This window comes from Schistocerca serialis, chromosome 3, assembly GCF_023864345.2.
Source record: "Schistocerca serialis cubense isolate TAMUIC-IGC-003099 chromosome 3, iqSchSeri2.2, whole genome shotgun sequence".
Classification (NCBI taxonomy): Eukaryota; Metazoa; Arthropoda; class Insecta; order Orthoptera; family Acrididae; genus Schistocerca; species Schistocerca serialis.
In genome coordinates, this window is record NC_064640.1 from 422,220,002 (window position 1) to 422,243,780 (window position 23,779).

Here is a 23,779-nt window from a genome sequence, read left to right on the forward strand (position 1 = left end):
TAAGTGGTAGAGACTCTGTCTTATGAAAGCAACAAGCAAATTTGTATCTGCTTTTAAATAGGTGTATTTTGCATTTAAAAAGTCCTTCCTTCATTTTAGTTATTACTTTTTAGCATTTATTTAACTCGCCCCAAATTTTCTGTTGTTCGCTCTCTGTTCTATCTGTTACTACATTAGAATGAGGTGTACCTACAGACAATCCAATCCTTCTATGTGCTTCATTATCCCTAGGTCAACTACATGTTCCTCTAAAGTAGCAAGTGCAGTGCCTGGTGAGTGTACCATAGATGCCGCTGCCGCTGTAAGTTGACATGCCGCAACTGCAATCTAAAACAGCTTTTGTCGACTGGTTGTGGGGTTATTACAGGAGAAGCCATCTGTAGTCATATTCGGACTCTTAGACTAGTTAATTTCATCTCCTTCATGATTTTAGTTGGATTTAATAATTGTTGATTGGCTACCCAAACTTCTTCAAAGTTAGTGATTTGCAGTTCTAGCAATTGATTTATACACTACAGCATAATTCTGGTTGTTGACCTTCATTACTATTGACAACATATATCAACTCGCACAAATCTATGTTGTCAAAATTCACCAAATCTCTGTAAAATTTCAAATTTCTGTTTACTACTGCTGTTGTTCTTTGCAAATTTTATGAGGGTTGGAACTTTAATAGTCGCGACTATTTATTTGCAGCTCGTACAAAGTAGATATGTGTTTCAATGTTTTACTGACCAAAGTAGTCACCAGCATTCTGTACAACCCGTTGCCAGTGATGTGCAAGACATAGGATACTCCCAGCAGTGCCACTTATGTTGACAATTCGAGCGGCGCAGTCTATTGCCTGACGAATTTGTAGCAGTTCTGAAGTGTATGCCGTGAAGTGTTTTCTTCAGTTTAGAAATAGAGTTGAACCTATTGAGGGCTTAAGTCAGAGAAGTGCAGTAGGTAGTGTAGCACTTGGCAACCACATCAGTCAAACAAATCAGTAACAGCTTCCACTGTACATGCTTGAGCATTGTCCTGCAAAACAATGGTCAGTCTGTTTCTAAACTGGGTGTAGGCTGTGTTCCAAAAATTAACAGCATAGATACAGAAGTGAGAGAGTCGCTGAAATGATACGGGATTTGGGGTGGACATCATTAAAACAAAGGCATTACAAATTAGCATTGAAGAGACTGGTTGTGTGATGTAATGGATAGGTCATTGGTTCAAATCTTGTCAGGTGCTTTCAATTTTATTTTTTATTTTTAAGTCTCTATTGAAATGATTTTGATCATTGTTTGTATTCAGTTAACAGTTTTAAAATGTATTTCTTTTTATTTCTGTTCCTTTGTCACATCATTCTAATCATCATAACAACTTCATTTGCTCTCATTTTTTTTCCCATCATTCTTTTTCCATTTGAATTCTTTGTTCATTTAATTTTAATTGATTTTATGTATTAATCTCAATTTAATTTCTTTCATTTTATCATCCAATTTTTTGTCCATGTTATTACTTTCATTATTCTTGTGTGCTTATAATCCCTTCTATTGTTTAAATCTTGATCTGTGTTATTTTGTCCATAGCGTAGCAGGAATGTAGGGTATGTTTTAAATGTTTGTTTGATGATTACCATTCAAAAATTTCACAGTTAGTAACATAACATACATAGGCCTATTTGATACCATTGCACAGTCAGTATAGATAGATTATTTCATCTTTTGTTTCTTTAACCAATAGATTGGCATTGTCAGGTATTAAAATAGATGAACATAATTACATTCACATTTACAAAAATTCCATATGGAAGAAGAACAATGTATAGAAAAAATGAGAACAAATCAAAAAGTTCGTATTGTGATTAAAATGATGTGACAAAGGAATAGAAATAAAAAAATTGCATTTAAACCAGTTAATTGATGAAAAATAAGAGCAAAGTCATTTCAAAAAGTTTTAAAATTGAAAATAATAATAATAATAATAATAATAATAATAATACCCCAGTCAGAATTAGATAACATCAAACAACAAGTACAACAAATACTGGAACAAAATAATGTGCAATCAGAAGAAGAAGAAAATACAGTAATGGACTCAAACATCCCAGAGCAAACAAACAAAGAACAACACGCACCAATTAAACAATCAGAGGAAAACGAAATCTTAAGGCAGCCACCAGAACAAGCACAAATAGAACACAAAGTGACACAGATATTAGATATAGAAGAAAAATTTCAGCTAACATATATAGAATACAAAGACACAAATACAGACATTAGACCATTCTTGCATAGACCATCAAATAACCCACAAGTCGAAACAACAATAAAAACTATCAACACAATCATACACAACAAAATAAATGAAAACACAACTATGGAAGAGTTACAACTACTGGTATATATAGGAGCACTCACTACACTAAATATACACACTAGGCAGAGATCAAAACCAACCAACACACAGAAGAAACCCACAAAACCAGCATGGCAACACAGGCTACAGATCAAAATAGAAAAACTGAGAAAAGACATCGGACAGCTAACACAATTTATAAGAAATGAAATCTCGGAAAAAAAAAACGAAAAAGGTTAGGTAAAATCTCACAACAAGAAGCGACAGAGCAATTAGACGAAAAGAAGCAGAAATTACAAGCATTCGCCAAACGACTCAGAAGATACAAAAAAAGTGAAAATAGAAGGAAACAAAACCAAACATTCAACACAAACCAAAAGAAATTTTACCAGACAATAGATAACACACACATTGAAATAAACAATCCACCAAACATAACAGACATGGAACACTTCTGGAGCAACATATGGTCAAACCCGGTACAACATAACAGGCATGCACGGTGGATACAAGCAGAAACAGACACATACAAGATGATACAACAAATGCCTGAAGTGACAATTTTGCAACATGAAGTCACCCATGCAATTAATTCTACTCACAATTGGAAAGCCCCTGGAAATGATAAAATAGCAAGTTTCTGGTTAAAGAAGTTCACCGCAACACATTCACATCTAACTAAATTATTTAACAGTTACATTGCAGACCCATACACATTCCCTGACACACTTACACATGGAATAACTTATCTGAAACCTAAAGATCAAGCAGACACAGCGAACCCAGCTAAATATCGCCCCATAACATGCCTACCAACAATATACAAAATATTAACTTCAGTCATTAAACAGAAACTAGTGACACATACAACACAGAACAAAATTATAAATGAAGAACAAAAAGGCTGTTGCAAAGGAGCACGAGGATGTAAAGAGCAACTGATAATAGATGCAGAGGTGACATATCAAGCTAAAACTAAACAAAGGTCGCTACACTACTCATACATCGATTACCAAAAAGCTTTTGATAGTGTACCCCACTCATGGTTACTACAAATATTGGAAATATATAAAGTAGATCCTAAATTGATACAGTTCCTAAACATAGTAATGAAAAACTGGAAAACTACACTTAATATCCAAACAAATTCAAATAATATCACATCACAGCCAATACAGATTAAGCGTGGAATATACCAAGGAGATTCATTAAGTCCTTTCTGGTTCTGCCTTGCTCTGAACCCACTATCCAACATGCTAAATAATACAAATTATGGTTACAATATTACTGGAACATACCCACACAAAATCACACATTTGCTATACATGGATGATCTAAAACTACTGGCAGCAACAAATCAACAACTCAACCAATTACTAAAGATAACAGAAGTATTTAGCAATGATATAAATATGGCTTTTGGAACAGACAAATGTAAGAAAAATAGCATAGTCAAGGGAAAACACACTAAACAAGAAGATTACATATTGGATAACCACAGCGACTGCATAGAAGCGATGGAAAAAGCAGATGCCTATAAATATCTAGGATACAGACAAAAAATAGGAATAGATGATAGAAATATTAAGGAAGAGCTAAAAGAAAAATATAGACAAAGACTAACAAAAATACTGAAAACAGAATTGACAGCAAGAAACAAGACAAAAGCTATAAATACCTATGCTATACCAATATTGACCTACTCATTTGGAGTAGTGAAATGGAGTAACACAGACCTAGAAGCACTCAATACACTTACACGATCACAATGCCACAAATATAGAATACATCACATACATTCAGCAACAGAAAGATTCACATTAAGCAGAAAGGAAGGAGGAAGGGGATTTATCGACATAAAAAACCTACATTATGGACAGGTAGACAATTTAAGAAAATTCTTTCTAGAACGAGCAGAAACTAGCAAAATACACAAAGCAATCACCCACATAAATACATCGGCTACACCACTACAATTTCATAACCACCTCTACAACCCTTTAGATCACATAACATCAACAGATACAAAGAAAGTAAATTGGAAAAAGAAAACACTACATGGCAAGCACCCGTATCATCTAACACAGCCACACATCGATCAAGACGCATCCAACACATGGCTAAAAAGAGGCAATATATACAGTGAGACAGAAGGATTCATGATTGCAATACAGGATCAAACAATAAACACCAGATATTACAGCAAGCATATTATTAAAGATCCCAATACCACAACAGATAAATGCAGACTTTGCAAACAACAAATAGAAACAGTAGATCACATCACAAGCGGATGTACAATACTAGCAAATACAGAATACCCCAGAAGACATGACAACGTCGCAAAAATAATACATCAACAGCTTGCCTTACAACATAAACTTTTAAAACAACACGTTCCTACATACAAGTATACACCACAAAATGTACTGGAGAATGATGAATACAAATTATACTGGAACAGAACCATTATAACAGATAAAACAACGCCACATAACAAACCTGACATCATACTCACCAATAAAAAGAAGAAATTAACACAACTAATTGAAATGTCCATACCCAATACAGCAAATATACAGAAGAAAACAGGAGAAAAAATTGAAAAATACATCCAACTGGCTGAGGAAGTCAAGGACATGTGGCATCAGGATAAAGTTGACATTATACCAATTATACTTTCAACTACAGGAGTCATACCACGCAATATCCACCAGTACATCAATGCAATACAGCTACATCCAAACTTATATATACAACTTCAGAAATCCGTAATTATTGATACATGTTCAATTACCCGAAAGTTCCTAAACGCAATGTAGCATATACCGTACAGTTAAAACGAAGTGACGCTTGATCAAGGTCCGCGTCACTTTCATTCCGAACCAGACCTAAGGTCTGAGAAAGGAAACATAATAATAATAAATTGAAGCACCTGACGAGAATCGAATCCACGACTTTCCACATATGAAGCCATTACTCTACCCATTACACTACACAAGTCTACACATTACTCATTTTTAACTCTGTTGAGGGTCACGCAAAATCATGAAATTCATTTTCATCAGTTACTCACAAGTGATTGCCCACCAGGGCGAATGGCTGCAGGGTGTGATACCTAGGATCTTAACCTACATCACTGTATAGATGGTTTCAGAAAGCTGATCCCACTGGGGACCTCTCCTTGTTAGCTCAGTTGTAAACTAAATGCAGCTGCCTTCGCTCACCAAAGATAGTACAGCCCTCTATCGTATATATCACAGCTTCCGGTGGTGCTACTGTCTACAGTAAAATCTTCGAACATTATATGTTAAGACCTAGCAAATCCTAAAAACTAATAATACACCTGTACGGTAGTGTTAAAATGTGAATAGGTTGACCTACAGGAAACATTAAAAGTACACACTGTTAAGTATAATAAATTGGCGGCAAGTTGTTAACAAGGACATCATTAAGGTGAGCTCAGAATCCCTCTTGGACACTTTTGTCTTTTCATTTAACACATTGTCATATTCCCCTTCAAAAGTGCAGAAAATCTCTCTTTCATATAACTTGGACAGCAATGACCATTTTTCTTTAAAGTGCAGTACATTCAAGCTGCGTTTGATGCTACCCAATGAATGCTGCTTATTCTTGAGTTGCTTGGCCACTGCCAATGAGCCATCCTCTATATTCTTGTTATTCCTGTTTGTCCCACATACATCATATTACAATCCTGAGACTTTATTTCATAAATTCCTACTTTCCCCATCCATTGTTAAGTACTGTGATAAACTACATATGTACAGGTGATGCGTTAACAGTATACTTACAGCGTATCAGAGATTCACGGAAGAAATAAATGGATTGGCAAGTAACCTTAACAATATGCAAAAGAATATGGTATTTACAGTAGAGCATAAGCAATAGTGATTTTTAAATTATCTCAATTTGGAGATTGAGAATAAAAACAACAAGCATGAAATAGGAATATTCAGCAAACCCACATTCACAGGTGCAGTAATGCAGACCTCATGCCTCTCCCATAAACAAAAATAGCAGTCTTAAAAAATGAAGTGCACAGGGCTAATTCCATCCCAGTAAGCCCTAAGAATTGTGATGAAGAAATGAAAACACTTAAGCAAATAGTGGTAGAAAATGGATTTGATGCAGGTGTTATATAGGATTGATGCAGTGGTAGGGCACAGAAATTAGCAAAACAAGAAAAATCTCTAGAAATATAGTGATGCCATATTGCAGAATTATAATGTGTAAATTGGCGGGGTTATGGGGACAGTAGGAATTTATGAAATAAAGTATCATGATTTCAAAGTGAAGTATGTGACACAAGTGGAATGAACACTAAAGTAAGATTTAAACTGCTCATTAATAAAGAGAATGGCTCGTTGGCAGTGGCTAAGCACTTTGAGAATGAGCAGCATTCATTGGGTAGCATCACAGAAAGCATGAATGCATTGCGCTTTAAAGAAAAAGAGTGGTTGCTTCCACATTTGGAGGAAGTAGATATTTATTTGTTCCTTAAGAGAGGAATGCATCAATCTGTTAAATAAGAAGATAGAAGTGTCCAAGGGGCACCAACTTATTCTACTTAACGGTGTTAAGTTTTAATGTTTCCTGTTGGTCATTCTATATGAATGTACACATTGTAACATAGGTGCATTGTTGGTTTTTAAGGCTTGCTAGGCCTTGACATTCAGTGTTCAAAGATTTTACTGTACATGGTAGCACCATGGAGGCTGTGGTATATACATGCAGAATTGTACTGTCTTTGGCAGGTGAAGGCTGTTGCCTTCAATCTACAACTGAGCTTAGTGAGATTAGATTAGATTAATACTAGTTCCATGGATCATGAATACGATATTTCGTAATGATGTGGCTGAGAATCTTACTTATCTGTTGAGAACAAGCTTTTAGTATTTTGCTGGAAATGCCATCAATTCCATGTGAGTTTTTTCTTTTAAGCAAGTTTATTATTTTCCTAATTTCAGAGGGAGAAGTGGGTGAGATTTCAATCGTATCAAATTGCATAGGTATGGCCTCTTCCATTAACAGCCTAGCATCTTCTAATGAACACCTGGATCCTACTATATCCACAACATTTAGAAAATGATTATTAAAAATATTTTCAACTTCTGACTTTTTGTTCGTAAAGTTTTCATTCAATTTGATGGTAATACTGTCTTCCTGTGCTCTTGGTTGACCTGTTTCTCTTTTAATAATATTCCAAATTGTTTTAATTTTATTATCAGAGTTGCTGATTTCAGACATGATACACATACTCCTGGATTTTTTAATAACTTTTCTTCATATAACACAGTAGTTTTTATAATTTTTGATAGTTTCTGGTTCACTACTCTTTCTTGCTGTCAGATACATTTCCCTTTTCCGGTTACAAGATATTTTTATACCCTTAGTAAGCCATGGTTTGTTACAAGGTTTCTTACGAGTATATTTAACTATTTTCTTGGGGAAGCAGTTTTCAAATGCATTTACAAAAATATCATGAAATAAATTATATTTTAAATTGGCATCAGGTTCACGGTACACTTCATCCCAGTCTAACTGCTGTAGGCTTTCCCTGAAATTTGCAATTGTTAAATCGTTGACTGAACGTACTACTTTGGAGGACTGTTTAGTATTGCTGAATGGAGCTATGTCATATACTGTAACTAGCTGTACACCATGATCAGAAAGACCATTCTCAACAGGCTGAGCATTTATCTGGTTAAACTTATCTTGGTCTATAAAGAAGTTATCTATCAGTGAGCTGCTATCCTTTACCACCCGAGTAGGAAAATCAATAACGGGTGTCAAATTGAAAGAACCAAGTAATACTTCAAGGTTATTTTTCCTATTACCCTCTTTCAGAGAATCTACATTGAAGTCCCCACAAATAATAATTTGCTTCCCCCTGTCTGACAGATAGCACAACAAGGAGTCCAAATTTTTCAGAAATAGATGAAAATTTCCTGATGGGGACCTATATACAGTTACAATTATAAATGTGCCTTTATTTAATTTAAGCTCACAGGCACATGCTTCTATATGTTTCTCTACAGAAAACTTTTTTGTTTCTATACTTTTTGCACAATGATAACTTTTGACATATATGGCAACTCCTCCTTTCTCCATATTTTCTCTCATTACATGTGCAGAGAGCTTATATCCACTTACATTTACCTTATCCATATCAGTAACAATGTGATGCTCAGACAGGCATAGTATATCTATTTCATTCTCAGCTTCTAAATCTTCTAAACAAACCAGAAGCTCATCTACTTTATTCTTTAAACTCCCAATATTTTAATGAAATATACTTACATTATATTTTTAATTATACTTTTATGAGAACCTTTCCTTATTCTAACATTTGCAGTACTGTCCTGTCTGAGTTTCTCATTGTGCTTAGACCTAGTTCCTATACCAGTGGTCACATTGTGTTCAGAGAGGCAGATTATGTCAACTGGGTTGGGTGACTTTAATTCATCAATGCAATTACCTAGGACTGAGATACAACTTGGTGGAGATAAAATTTCTGGTGATTGGTGAAAATTTATAATTGATAGCTGTGATTGGTGATCCAATGTGCTAGAATTGTGCTGTTTAATTTCTTTCCTAAACTGAAGATTTGTTTCAATCCTGACCTCTCGTAGAACTTGACATCTTTCTGTCTTGCCTATCCTAAAAAAGGTGCTGCTCCAACACCTGTAACCACTGGTATTTTACCATTCATGGCAGTGCCTCCCCCCCTTAAATTTCCTGCTATTACCCCAGCCAGTTTCCCCTTCCCTTTCCTGTTGAGATGTAGGCCGTGCCTGGTATAGTCCCACCTACTGAGATAATCAACAGGAACCACACCAATATGAGCCCCCGCACCCAACCCAAGCAGCCGTTCCAACTCCAAATTAACTCTCCCAACAGAAGAGTTCAAATGAGGCCGGTCATGGCGTCTCAGGACAGATACAAATTCAACATTGGTGTGTCTCGATGCCGACGCAATCTTTACCAGGTCACACTCTATACTGTACCCAGGATCTCTGTCGATGCTGTTCCCTGGCCCTCCCACAATAACCACGGTGTCTTCCCTGGTAAATCCTTTACAGAGTGAACCTAAATCCTCTGTCACCTGATCCAGACTAGCACTTGGTTTGAAAAAAATTGTGACCTGGTATTCTGGTCCTAATTCCTCCTGCAGAAGTTGGCCTACACCTCTGGCATGAGAACTGCCTAACAACAAAACTTTCTTCCTTTTCGATGACTTTCCTACATTCTTTTTCAATTTCCTATTGAAAGTTTGTTGTGTCCTGTCTACACCTACCTCTGCTTGAGGCTCATCAGTTTCTAACTGAAGCAACAGGTCAAACTTATTTTTGACATTCACCACAAAACTGTCAGACTTAGTTCTAGGCCTGTTCCTTCTGCTACCTGTTGCCACTTCCCACCTCTCTTTGCCCTTCTCCCTCCTTAACCTGTCCAGATCTTCCCTAGCCTGATCTAGCTCAGCCTGAAGGGCAGCAATTTTCCCCTCCTGTTCCACTATCTTTCTATCTCTGCTGCAAATCCTACATAACCACTGATGAGCCTGATCCACTTTCCCAACACCCACGCCACTGCAGTCCCCCCAGTGAAAAAAACTACTGCATCCATCACACCAAACCCCGGAACTAACAATTCTACGGCAAGTCAGGCACTTCTCACTCATGGCAAAAATAATACTTTAGCTAGAATAAATCAATTAAATTACCGAAAATCAAAAAAGACGTTACAAGAATTAAGCCTATTCACAAATGTATATAAGCAAGTTTCTGATTTAAAATTCCACTGTTTTTCTGAGATCTGTATTAAAACAATGAAGGTATACGCTATTTATTATATATTTCACTCGATGGAATGAAAAAAAGGACGATTAAACGAGATACTTTAACTTTGATTCTCCAAAAACGTTACGAGAATTAGGCCTATAAACAAATATATATAGGCAAGTTTCTGATATAAAGTTACGCAGTTTTTCTGAAATCTGTATTAAAACAATGAAGTTATACGCTATTTACGGTAGTTTACTTATTTGTTACCGAGAAACTAGTTAAATTACCGTGAAACAAGAAACAAACACGTTTACAAAATTTAAGCCTAAGCGCGACTTCGCGACGTTACGATTTTTCGTGTTTTCTAAAAAAATATGCAAAGAAAAGTCAAACCTTTAACGGCAAGACTAAACGATACACTAATGCACGTATTTAATTTGTTGTCGGCGTTAAACTAAATTATATTCCTGTCTAAATCACTTAACTTTCTGGAAATGGTTTCTGGCGTCACTTACTCGGCGGCCATCTTGGAACGTCCAGTGGCTAAGCACTTTGAGAATGAGCAGCATTCATTGGGTAGCATCACAGAAAGCATGAATGCATTGCGCTTTAAAGAAAAAGAGTGGTTGCTTCCACATTTGGAGGAAGTAGATATTAATTTGTTCCTTAAGAGAGGAATGCATCAATCTGTTAAATAAGAAGATAGAAGTGTCCAAGGGGCGCCAACTTATTCTACTTAACGGTGTTAAGTTTTAATGTTTCCTGTTGGTCATTCTATATGAATGTACACATTGTAACATAGGTGCATTGTTGGTTTTTAAGGCTTGCTAGGACTTGACATTCAGTGTTCAAAGATTTTACTGTACATGGTAGCACCATGGAGGCTGTGGTATATACATGCAGAATTGTACTGTCTTTGGCAGGTGAAGGCTGTTGCCTTCAATCTACAACTGAGCTTAGTGAGAATATTACACACCAACATTATATGTTAAAGGAGGATTTGTTTGTTTGACAGTGGATGTTTGCTGTTGGCTTTTTACTTTTACTTTTGACTTTAACTTTAAGGTATGTTGTTCTGCAGGATAATATAGCTGTTTACGTGGTTGTCAGTTTGTTTTATAGCACTTGATAATGGGATGACATAGTCCTGAAACATGTTGTGGTAAATATATCACACATTCAACAACTGATGTGTAACATTCCCAGTACTGATTCATGAAACAGTTGTATGACAACGAATATTGTGTAATAGGTTCTTCTTGTTTGTTTTAGAAGGCATGCAATACTGCTTTGAGGTATAGTATCCTGAGACATTCCCATGAACTTCAGGATTTTTCCTACTATTTGCGTTCCTCAGATTTCTAGTAAATGTTCATAAGTTGAGACAGCCTTGTTCTATTTTATTATTTCGACAGATGGGGCAGTGTCAGACAAAAATCTATCAAATTTTGCTTACTCTGTTACAACTCTAATAATCCAGGGATTAAAGCTGATGGAGCAGGAAGAAGTGCGTTAAATGAGGGTACATTGATGTTGGAGATCAAATTGGTGGTGGTGGTGGTGGTGGTCTAGGTCCAGATCCAAAATACCAGGACAGGCTGAAAATATATTCAGCCTGTCATATAGGTGGGATAGTAGTAATGGCATTTTTTCTAGAGCATCCCAGAACTGCTGTCACAGGAAAACATTAGATGCAAATTATTATATGAATGACTGTCAGTTAAAAGTATAGGAATTGCTGACACCACTGGCATACCAAATGAAATGCTACTGTTAATTTTACATGCAGAGTTTGTCATGAGAGCGTTTTATGCACTGATGATGCAATGAATGTAACAGTGTTTACATTTTGCCCATGAAATGAAATCAGTAAAAGAAGGTACTGTAAGGAAGTGACTCTACCCAAAAGTAGTGAAATTGTTCATATTGATTATTTCATACAGATTAAAGTTATAAATGCCTTATGGGCCAAATGCATGAGGAAAAGGTATGAGAGGATGCCCAGGTTACAAAATAACAATCAGAGTCTTTCATCAGTGGCTTTGGCAGTGGCAAAAGATGGACTTGAAGTTTTGGATTAATTAATGTGCATCTTGTTGGAAAGATTTGACTCTGTTTGCTGTTGCCTTATCTAATAAAATCTGTGGATGGAAAAGTTTTGACTCCAATGAAGAGATTATAACAGCCATGTATGGGTATTTTGCTGGCCTTAGAGAGTTGTATTTCGTGGCTTGAATCTGCTCCAAGAATTTTTTTCTATCTCATGTAGGTCATATGCAACAATTATGGTGAATACAACATGCTAACTCTATGAAACTCTACCTTAGGTTTCAGATACTAGTGCATTTGTAATAGTGTGGTTTTTGGGTAGACTTGAGGAATACCTGGCTGCTTATCTTTAACGTATATTGTTATCATATGAAAATCTGGTATCATCATATGGAACTGAAATGAAACAAATTTCCTACTCTAATGAGGGTAGCAATTTTGATGTCAACGGAACTCTTCATGTTGATTGTCTTATGGCTTGGATATTGTAATAATTAGAGATGAAACTGTCACATCATTTTAAAATACACTTTTCGTAAATTGACGTAGTTGTTCATGTAAGTCTGCATTTGATACAGTGAACCTTTTAACTGACTTCAGGTGTTCAGATACCACAAATAAAGGGTGTGCCATCAAACATAATGGTCACTAAAGCTCCAGGTCCTGGAGGAAAGCAAACAATTGTTATTACGAAACCTGGTTTGTCACCTGCTGGACCGACAGCAGTTGGTGTCCGACCTGCAACTGGACAGCAGTTTATTGTTGTTACGACGTCACCTGGGATCCGCACCGTGCAGTCAGTTACATCATCACAAGCGGGAAATGCTACAGCTGGTATGTTAGTTTTTTGTTTTGCTATTCTGCTATTTTTCTAACATTTCTGACTAAGAGCTACAGTATGTACTCCCGGATGCAGTTGTACAAAAAACTCAACAGCTGTGCTATATAATACAGTTGGTGTTTTATTTAGCTTCAAGTACCATTAATCATGTTCACTATTCCAAAATTATATATTTTCACTGTGAAGAAATAACTGCAGTCAGAAAATTTAAATGTGTGTGTGGAAAGCTTCTGTTAAGAGAGTTATTTCAGTTAAATTCTTCCTTTGTGACAGTTATCTAAATCTAATAAAATGTTTTGAAACTGTGGCAAATTTTGCTGTCAACTTGATGACAGTTTATGCAGTGAGTACAGTGTCATTACAGTTGTCTATAGTTCGATTCAAATAACTTGTGACTTCTGGCAATTCTGCACAGAGTGAGTTGAGGGAAGCTTTGTTGCCAACATGAGCTGAGCATGCCATGCCTACTTTTGGTATGTGTTTGTTAACTGGCTGCTAGTGAAGCATTGTTAATCAATCAAGAAATGATATTATTGAGCAGGGTACTCACGTCATTGAGTATTTTACAAATACTCCAGTCTGTGGTGTAAGCAGTGAGACTAAGGGGAGAATCCTCACTGTTCTCTTCCTCGGACCTGTAACTTGAGGTAACAAAAATTACCAGTTCTTCAATATGTTCCTCTAGAAATCCTTTGGGGGTCCATGTTCTTTTAACCCCTTTCTTGGTATGGCCCACAACTCTAGGTGAGTCCAGTGGGATAAGATTCACAATACTTTCTTTAGCCATTTCCACCTCACTCAGAGTAAACTCCGTGGCATGTAACTTCTCACCCAATAATTTCAATAGGATTGAAAGGATTGTTGTATGGAGGAAGTCTGATTATGCTATGTCCTTTTGCCATGCCCAGTTTGTAAACCTGACAGCAGGTGATTTTTAATTTGTACAGCTTTAAAAGTTCCATTCATTCCATCTTATTCATGCCATACTTAATCTTCTCCTGGGGGAATATTTCTCTGTACCCAAAGAAAAATATCTGGTGTCACCCACTGCATTTATGAAGGTTTATCTAACAAAGAGGAGTGATATGGCATTGTCCATTACTACACTTCACAATTAGAGTTGAGAAACATGGAAGCAATTGATGCCACCAGCATGTGCTATTGTTTACTTATGTGGTGGCAGCAAAAGTGCAGTATACCTACCAACTTCTTGTTTCCTGGGAGGGGAAGCACACTGTTCATACATGGGCAACTGTATCAAGTCCACTCCACCAGGCCCAACTGTAAAAAGTTGCAAGTTGTTTTAGCTACACAGTATTTGTTATCATATCTCCCTTCCCTGTTATCATGTGGAGGAATAATTGTAGAATTCATATTGTAACAGTAAAAAAGAAAATCTCAGTCTCTCTGCTCCCCAGCATAAAGTCATGACATAAAGTCCACAGTTCCAATGCTACATGTTCTAGTGGTGCGCAAGTAATAAGGTCAGTGCATGATGCATTCAACACATAGAACATACATTGTGGCATTGCCAGTGCACTGTGTGTCTGTCCCATGTCATACCCTCCAACCATTGCCTACCCTGGTAACTGGCAATACTGCGGTAAGTTCCACGTTTGATCACTGTTTTTGCTTCTGACTGTCCATAGATAAATTTTTAAGCTATAGTCTGATTAAAATTACTTGATAGCTGACAGTTGTAGCAAGTTTCCTCCAGAGTGCTGAAAAAAAAAAAAAAAACACCCAATGACACAATTGGCAGAGGTTGTCATGACAGTTGGTTGGGCTTGATCGGCTTGTCTAGGGCCAAAACTCTTACCTTACCTTACCTTACCCCATATAACTGGGTAAATCAGTTGAAAGGTTGAAGTAAGAACATACCATACAACCTCCAGCAGGATCATGTCTACTAGAGCACTGTGATGTTAAAGCCATCCTTTAGGTTGACGACAGCTTTGGCTTTACCTTAATGAACCCTGGAGTGACTAAATACCTTCACCATATATAAACTAACATGAAAATGGTACTAATTGTTCTAAGCACACCATGAGGTAAAAGTTAGTCAGGCACAGCAGAATGATGCCATCAGCTGGAGTGTTATGTGATACACTGCCTTAGTCACCGTACATTGCGGGAAAGTGTTCAGGTTCCCATTTGGAACCTACCATAGGCTATTATCTCGTGCAGCCACATATCGAAGCAAATTATTTTTTGAATGAATCTGCCTGGGAAAGTGTACGGATGTGTGTTAAGTTTAGTTATATAGGTAGTATAGTTGACATTGAGACTGACAGTGTGCTGAGGGTAATGAAAACAAACTTGTTATGTCAATGAAATGACCAGGAACGCGAACAAATAATGTGTGAAAATAAGTGTTTTTTAGGTGACCATACATGTTTTAAATCCATTTATTTACTGTAACAACTGGTCACCTAAATTAATGTCATTAGCTTAAGCACCTTGAGAGGTGTGTTTGTATTTTTATTGATAATTTAGAGTTATGCAACAGTAGACAGTGGTGAATGAAAATTTGATGTTGATTGAATAATGTCTTCGTGTCTTGTTTCAGGGGTCATATCACCTAATGTAAATTCACTCACAGCACCGAATGCAGGAGCCATGAAGATGATTGTCGTTTCATCAGCATCTGTGCCTGGAGGAAATGTTGGCAAGCCAATAACCATAACAGTCCCAGGTGGTCAAGGAGGCAGACCAAAGACTGTTACTATTGCAGCAAGACCTAGTGGTCAGGCAGTGATAGGCTCTGTTCCTGCTACAGGGCAGATTATAAGCTCAGTTCAGCCCTCACAAACTCGCATTGTGTCTACACAGGTAATTTCTGGCCACAGAATTGATTTTGCATAGTTTTTTATTTCTCTCTTATTGCTGGTACTGAATAATTTATCATAATGTTGAGGTTAATGTGAATTATCATACCTCATCCAGAATTTAGTTTGGAGTTCTAACCCTTTCACTGCTGTATACATGTCCTGCTACGCTGTTCCCCAGGTGCTGAGGACATGTGTGCACATGCTTGGGTTTTCATACAGTGCTATGGTTGTCTGTATGCACCCGGAGCCACCGACCTCTCACTGTTGTGGATGAGTTACTTTCGTATCCCGTGAATAAAAAAGTTTTGAGTAGTTATATACTACATATTGCGTGCTATCATTTGTTGTTTATGAAATGTGTTGACTGTTATGACCACGTGCTTCTCAATGTACAAGGATGTGAATAGGCGCAACGCAACATGTCTGGCCATCCATTGGATATTAAACCCAATAACTCTGTAACAAAATATCATTTTGCTCTCAATTTTAAATAAAATTTTGACATCTTGTCTACATCTCAGTCACTGCAATGTATGAGCTAAAGTCAACCATATTGGAAGTTTATGCAATGTATCTTTACCTCTTCAAATTCTTTGAAATTTGGTATGCAGTGTTTTACTTGATTTACTGCAGCGCAGTTAGTATGACAAATAACGCAAAGAAATTCAGTTTTTTATTGAGTTAAGATATCAGACTGTAAGATGTAAAAAAAAATTTTTTTACCATACACTTTTCTTAAGACTGGATGATAAGTATTTCTTATTGGGTGGAATATCTTCCCTCAGCACAGGCACCAGCATTTGATGAGCGTACAGCGTTTACAAAAGCTGTTGTCAGCACAGAATGCAGATAGCACATCTGTAGGAGCGAAAGGGTTAATGAGCTGTGTTACATGTCTAAACCTTAAATAATTCCTAAATTCATATTGGGCAGTGGATATGCAAGCAGATCACACCAAGTAGGACTGGAATATGGCTCCTAGAATCCTGAAATATTTTCCCTCAGTTTCTTTGCTTGTTGAACACAGGTCCGCATGCAGGCTGACTTAACACTGCATTGAAGAGTCATAAAAAAGTGAATTTATTGTTCAGAAAATTAACATTTAAAAAAGAGACATAGTTACAGACAGAAAGTAATGTTCCGAAAAGCATAGGGGGAAAACAAAAATAAGAGGGGTTGTTTCATTTTAATGCAGGCTTTTTTAGCGAATTTTGACGAAATCTTCTTGGGTTATCAGCCAAATCAAGGTGTCATTCTGTACCAGTGTTTTGACAAGTTTCCAACTCTTCATCATGACTAGCAGGAAACTTCTCAAAATGTTACCATAGAACGACGACAAGCCAGTTGGTAATGTGAGAGAACTTCATCAAGAGGGAGAAGTTGCTGGTTAATATGTGACAACTATCATGACAATAAAGACCTAGAGGTAGCTAATTTCATATATATGTTCAATTCCTTTTTTTTTTCTTACACACACACACACACACACACACACACACACACACACACACACACATATCTTAATACGCTAGTGCCTTGTGCAGCTGCCTAGAGTATCCAGTGATGGGCATTCACTATCCTGATAGTGACCTTAATCAAATCACTAACAAAGTCATGTCAGTTTTGTATGTGGACTGAGGAACAGATATGATATACCACAGCAGCAACCAACCTACTAACCCTTCTCTCCTGATGTGTTCATAATTCAGTTTGTAATTGTATGCCTGCTTCATTCAGTTTTTTCCCTGTAGCTGATTTGAATTTCATTCTTAGAAATTAACATTTGAAGTTCTATTAACCTCAGTTTTTAAGTTACAGAAAGAAAATTTGTTTCACTGTGCAATACACCAGAAAGAATCAATTTTTTGCTGACTTCAAATATTGCTTAAAGTTATGTACCACTGAATACACTTCAGTGTTGCCAACATTTGCCTGTTGCCCTCTTTAATAGTAACGTGAAAGAAGGCTAATGTAATGAGTCGCAGCATTAATGACCCCTGCCATTTATATGCATGTGTTAAGTGGATGTAATATGGAATTCCGGAGTACATTCTTCGCTTGAATGTGGCAGCTATTCTTGACAAAATGAGCTTTGAAGAACTGAAAACATCACTTTTATTCTCTGCACTGTTGCCTTAGCAGATGACCTCTTTTTAGCCTTGAATTTCTCCCAAATTTGACAGTAGTTTTTACTTCCAAGACTTGGATATTTCTCGTGGTAACTGAGTCCTGGTGAAATTTAAAGAACATAGCTCAAAGTAGACATGCAGGAAGGGCTATGGTCCGTTAAACACTGGTATTGTACTCAGTGATGATAAAAAAAATGCCTGATACAGTGTAGTATGTGTCACCTGTATTGGTAAAAATAGTAATTTTTGTATGAAAGTAAATTTGTTGATGATAATTTTTGTTGTACAGTGTGTCCATCATATTGTTCTTCTCATGGACACAAAAATGACGTAAACAAGCACAGCAGAATATAAAAATCCATCCGTTGTTCAGTTGCGGAAAGCATCATTCAAACCACACAAAACACAATGTTGTTTAGAGGTTTTTACTTAAAATTAACTTTTCAATGTGTAATGTTCATTCAGTTGTAACAAACTGTATTTGTCTGAAATGGTTGGTTTTTAAGAGAACTCTTATTTTCGTTGTTTTACTGTTTGTCATTAAGCTTCCTGCCTAACTCCTCTCTTTACATTTGTTCCCCACTTGTAGTGGCATACTCATAGAAGTGGACAGTAGTTTGGCCAGCCATTTCCAGTCCATTTGCAACTACAGAAAAGCTTAAAATACAAACTGTGGAGTAAAATCAACACAAGGGTGGCGACTTGTCAGGAAAATCTGGAATTCCCAGATATTAAATTTGCTGGTAAGATCAGGGAAATCCCAGGGTATTCCTGAATACTCAGGAGTTCTGAGAGAGGATGGTAGGGGTGAACTTGTTTTTTTTTTTTTTTTTTTTTTTTTTTTGGCAGAAATAAATATACTGTCATAATGTTATGAATCGCTCAGAAACTCTGCCTTGAAAAATAACAGTTGTGTAGTCAGGAAAGGAAATGTCAAGAAGAGCACTGAATTGTTGCAGTGTTTGTTGATCGCAGCTACCTGTCACTGCACTCTGGGAATCTTCATTATTGTTCGTTGGTTCTCGGATTTGAGGTCAATGTCCCATTATATGACATTAAATTATTGCTAGTGCAATGAAGTTTAATGTAAGTGTGATAGTTCATCACTTAGTTGTGAATTCAGCATTTGCACAAAAGTTAAAGTGGGTTTGCAGTTTCATAGAAAAACACAGTTACATATCCAATTGGGTGGTCCTTGTTTTTCGGATTTCATATTTCTTCATGCACACATCTGTTTTCTTCCACTTGTTTTAAGACTATTATATTGAAACTGAGGGAGAGGAATCCATGCCGCAGTAGCGGAGAAGTTGTCACGTCGCTAAGTTTTGATATAACTGCTTATGCATGCTCTCAACTGCAGTCACACCATCTATCTTCACTTGAGCGTCGGTTCCCATTTGATGATGTTTTGAATATTTATTTATATCATGGTGGGTAGTTTAAGAACTAGTGACACAACTATTTATTTAGTTGATGAAATTAGGCACCAGATCAGTGGACATAAATTACCATCTAAATGACAGGTTTTGTCTGTCTTGTTTTATAACATACTCAAAGTGAAATTGACTATCAGTGGAACTGCTAATTTAGTCATGTGTGGAAGTGTAATATTTTGGGAGAAGGCTAGGATTTCTAAAAGAGCTCTACCTCATTGTACAACAAAACTTGTAGACCTACATTCAGAGTGGTACAGTCTGGAAAGAAGTACTGATAGAAAGACAGTAAATGAGAGCGTAAGTTTTTCGCAAATCTAAGTAATCTCTTTGATGTTACCCATGCTAATGATTTGAACATGATAAAAGTAGAAGAGGATAAATTCTTTTTTATTACAACAAAGAGTGTATGGCTGTAGAGGTTATCTTGGAGGTCTTGACTGGAAGTTGGTGGCAGAAAAGGAAAAGGTGTGGATTAGAGTTATGAAAGAGAGATCAAGGAAGATGAAGTTTGATAACAAGTCACAGTTTTTGGAAACTGCTACTGACTGGTCTGAAAAACCACTTTTAAGTGTGATTGTGATGGTGGTACCATTTTCGCAGAATGCTCCACAATTTCAGCTTCAGTTTTTAGTAGTGATGGGACCATAGATGAAAATAAGGTAAATTCGAAAAAGGAAAACAAATGTGCAAGGAGGTGTTTAATGACAGCAAAACTAGCCACCATTTTACACAGGTATCAGTTACGTCAAATAAATGCTTCTTTCATCCTTGAGGTTACAGCTGAGGCCTTTGGACATAATGTCGATGAAATAGCATTTAATCTTAGTTTGATTTAATGATGCTAAGCAATTCAGAAATAAACAGGCAGAACATATTAAACATATGTTTAAAGACAAGAATTGAACTTTTGTAACCGTTCTTTAGGATGATAAGATGGCACCAGTGTTAAATGTCAGATTCAAGAGCTAAATGACAACCAGTCATCATAACCTAGGGAAATCAAGGCAATTAATTGGTGTGCATGCATTACCGAATTCTTGTAGGAAAGAACAATTACAGGCAGTTGGGAATGCCATTAAAGTTTGGGGACTAGACGAAAAGTTTGAAATTCTTTGTTGTGGCGCCACTGCGTCCAACATAGTTCATTTCAGAGGAGCTGTTATGTTGCTGGAACAGTTAACAGGAAGAGGGCTGCTGTTTTTCCTTTGTGATAATCATGTGCACGGGCTAGTGTTATGGAGTGTGTTCGGAAATGAGTTACCCCGTAGTATCAGACCCGATGTAACATTTTTCAAGGAACTTAGAGAAAAGTGGAGTGGCATGAAAAAATAAATTATGAAGATGGACATGAACATTTATTTGCATGAGGGTTTCAGTGATATCGAAATCATGTTTGTGGGTTCAAGTGTGGACTTAAATCCTCGTGTAAGTCTGCCTGGAGCCTTGCATCGTGCATGGTGGATGGTCAAAGGAATTTATTCATTGAAGATGTTACTCTTTCATTCTCGGCTATCCCTCAGTGTTGGTGAACTGGATGTGACCTGAAAAACACTTAAGAGACCACTATTTTGCTTATATTAAGTCCACCATCAATTGGCACAACAATAGCTTGCACTTTTTAAAGAACTAAAAGTATACGAAAAAGTAAACACAGGGGTCTCTTCGAGTGCTGTAAAGAATTTTGTCAGTACTTACATTATGTAAATAAGGAGATTATTACTGTTTGATTACAACGTTAACAATGACATTAAAACATATATGGTTAGACATCTGCAGTGGGAAACTTCTGGGTCTGAAAGGAAGTTCACTGTTCTGTCTAGTGCAGTTACAAAAACTTTTGGTTAAGTATGTTGTTTGACCTAACATGGTTTATAAATTTAAATTTAGCACATTTTGCGATGTGTGCAGGATCACCAGAGACAGTACCCTGATTGTGGGGAAAAATGGGGGGGGGGGGGGGGCTGTATGCTCAAATCACTTAACATGGTTATATAACCCCCACAGGAGAGACGCTCAGTAGCTCACTACGGGCTTTTGTTAAAGTTTCGAGAACATACCTTCACTGAAGAGTCAAGCAGTATATTGCTCCCTCCTACGTATATCTCGCAAAGAGACCATGAGGATAAAATCTAGAGCCCATACAGAAGCATACCGACAATCCTTCTTTCCACGAACAATACGAGACTGGAATAGAAGGGAGAAACCGATAGAGGTACTCAGGGTATCCTCCGCCACAAACCGTCAGGTGGCTTGCGGAGTATGGGTGTAGATGTAGATATAAGGACCACCTTAAATTCCATATTCAATCGTGTATGTTTTGTAGATCAGCATTGAATATTCAGGCTTTTGGTCTGTTTTTGCTAAGTTCAGTATAAATTAGTACTTTGCTGACTCACGCAGTGTCATGCTTAAAGTTAACAAGAGACATAGTATGAAGAGCATCCATTTTCAAATTTGGTGAATCGTTGCTATCAACATCCATTGATATTACATTGTAGTCACAGTAGTTCAAATTATGGTCCGGCAAGGGTTTCTCATACTCTTGATTATTGTACAATGACGAGACATGACATGATACCAAATGGTGACAGACAGAAGCAATAAAGGAATTTCCATGGGTTGGCAGGAGCTTATAATTTACAACAGTTAATTAAACCTTAAATCGTAGCCAAAATTTTGTTAAACACAAGTAAGAACCTGGTCCATCGCAGAATATGACTCTCGCAAGAGACTAAGGGGTTGATGATCCCTGTGACCATGTGTCATATCTGCTTTCCCAGAAACACAGAAGCAGCTGCTTTTTGTGAGAGGGAGGTGGAGATTTTTTTCCCACACTTCTTCTTTCAGACAGTGAAATTTCTCATTTGTTTAAACTCACAGCCAACTGCCAATTTTATAGTTTCCACACTATAGCAATCAGAAAACGGAACTAGTCAATGTGTTTTGATGTTGCCAAAAATCTTCCAGTGCAGTACAAATAAACTTATTTTTGGTTCTACTTCTTCTCCAAGTACATTGTCAGTTCTATCTGTAGTGTTGTCAAGCACAGGTCGCACAGCTATAAATGCCCACAAAAGGGCTATATGGTAGTCTGATCAGTTCTTAATTCGAAATCAACGTTTTGCAGGTTTCGTAATCATCAAATTGTGTGGAAAAAGAAAGATAATCTTGAGAAACACCGAAAGTTAGGGGGAAAATGCTCCTGCTTTTCAGCAGAAATAGTCATTTGTTGAAAGTTTAAATAGAGCCAAAAGTAGGAAACTAGCAAAGACCATTTTGGAAATAAAAGCTAGTGGAAGTTTTTAAAAAAGCAAACATTCCATGAAAAAGCTCTTATTATAGAGAATAAATTTTATTTTTCTCTCCAATCAGTTTTAAAGTCCTAAGGCTTCAAACTTCAGCATGAAAAACCTTTTAAATTTGTATCGCTAATAATTTTAAAAACTGGCAGTTTGGCCAAAAATAGACGCTTTGTTTTCTGGTTCCTATTAATGAATGACATGATAACTGTGTAGCCATAAAAGGTAGTAAAGTAAAAGTTACTTTCACCTACAACAAAAATCAGGTTTGGGGAAATTTGGGATTTCAATCTGGGAAAACATGGGAGACTCAGGAAGATCTGATGACAGTCGCCACCCTGTATCAGAAACTGATTGACTTGAATCCTACATAATTTGGTTTTGCACAAGAGTGCATATATTGTAAAGAGAAGCGCTGACAGTAGCATTTCGCTTCTTAATAAAAGATGATGTACTAGTACGTCATGAACATATTGCAACGTCGTGTTTCTTGTATTTGTACAACTTTTCCTTTAATTTGTGGAAAGGTATATTTCTGTTGCTTATGATGTTAAAACAAGTGTTGAAATAATCATGTTAATTTTTTTTCCAGCCTGCACTAACACTGGGTGCAAAACCAGTGACAATGCAGCTAACTACAGCAGATGGGGGACAAAAAATGTTGACATTACTGCCCAACAGTGGAACCACAATGCCACTTGTAGCAGGAGCTGAGAATATGAGTTTAGGTAGCAGTTCAGCCGAGCTTGTGGCGGCCCTAGGTCAGACAGTCAGTACATCTGCTGCTGCTACCCGCCAGCTTCAGCCCACCTCGACAATAGGTTAGAAGTAGAAGTAATATCAGCCGCAGAATGTTAATAGCCAGAAATAACTGAATTTAGATGTATGTGCTTGCTTTGGCTTTATTGTGAATAGTACATATGAAAATGTGCATTATCATTGTTTCTGTGGAGTGAACTGTGTATTGTGATGATATATTATTTGTTCTTTGCATGAGGATTTAATTAACTGCATATGTTAAAATTCATGGATAGTCTTGAAAGGGAACA

At 36.9% G+C, this 23,779-nt stretch overlaps 1 protein-coding gene across 2 annotated transcripts in view; it reads left to right on the plus strand.

Moving 5' to 3' along the window:
- Positions 1–23,779, plus strand: part of LOC126470300 (host cell factor 2) — a 280,358-nt gene that overhangs the window by 128,514 nt on the left and 128,065 nt on the right. For both annotated transcript variants that reach the window (XM_050098071.1, XM_050098070.1), the window contains exons 10-12: positions 12,795–13,028; positions 15,605–15,867; positions 23,323–23,551. In XM_050098071.1, the coding sequence (XP_049954028.1) occupies positions 12,795–13,028; positions 15,605–15,867; positions 23,323–23,551 (726 nt within the window). The remainder of the gene's footprint in view (positions 1–12,794; positions 13,029–15,604; positions 15,868–23,322; positions 23,552–23,779) is intronic.